Source organism: Myotis davidii, unplaced genomic scaffold (genome assembly GCF_000327345.1).
Source record: "Myotis davidii unplaced genomic scaffold, ASM32734v1 scaffold663, whole genome shotgun sequence".
NCBI classification, from domain to species: domain Eukaryota; kingdom Metazoa; phylum Chordata; class Mammalia; order Chiroptera; family Vespertilionidae; genus Myotis; species Myotis davidii.
The window spans coordinates 1,022,258-1,022,920 of record NW_006295816.1 but is presented as its reverse complement, the minus strand read 5'-3'; the positions used below and the strand labels follow the sequence as shown (position 1 = coordinate 1,022,920).

The following is a 663-nucleotide window of genomic DNA, read 5'->3' as shown; positions in this document are numbered from 1 at the left end:
CCCGGGCCAGTGCCCATCGCTCAGCAGCCGTGAGGACAGCCCTGGAGCGTCTGGTGTCCGCGCTTGGGCCTCTCGGGCCACAGGCGGTCCAGGTTTGGCCCCAGAGGCAGCCCGACCCCGGCCTGTCCCGCTGTCCCCAGCCCTGGGCTCCGCACCAGCTACCCTGTCCCCACCTACCGCGGGCCCAGGGTCCCTCCCAGCCCTTCCCCAGGCTCCAGGTCTGACCTGCTGCTCGGTGCCCTCTCCTGCCATCACTGCTGCCCCTGCTGGTTCAGGCTGAGTCTGCCCTCGGGCTCTGGGCCCCCCATCCAGGCTCTGTGTCCCCTCCCCCAGGTGGGCCTCCTGTCCTACAGTCACCAGGCCTCCCCGCTGTTCCCGCTGAACGGCTCCCATGACCTCGGCGTCGTCCTGCAGAGGATCCGCGACATCCCCTACCTGGACCCCAGTGGGAACAACCTGGGTACAGGCTGCAGTGGAGGGGGTTGTGGGCTCCCGTCGGGAGCTCGGCTCCCGGGTTCTGACGCGTCCTTTCTCCAGGCGCAGCCGTGGCCTCCGCCCAGAGATACCTGTTGGCACCAGATGCTCCCGGACGCCGCGGGCAGGCGCCGGGGGTGATGGTTCTGTTAGTGGACGAGCCCCTGAGAGGCGATGTCTTCCACTCCG

General features: G+C 69.7%; 1 protein-coding gene across 1 annotated transcript in view; it reads left to right on the top strand.

Annotated features, from left to right (window-relative positions):
- The window catches only part of COL7A1 (collagen type VII alpha 1), a 60,839-nt gene that overhangs the window by 8,191 nt on the left and 51,985 nt on the right, over positions 1–663 (top strand). Inside the window, 3 exon segments of the mRNA XM_015568266.1 lie at positions 1–92; positions 334–460; positions 538–662. The exon segment at positions 1–92 is cut by the window's left edge and continues 22 nt beyond it. Coding sequence (XP_015423752.1) covers positions 1–92; positions 334–460; positions 538–662 — 344 coding nt within the window.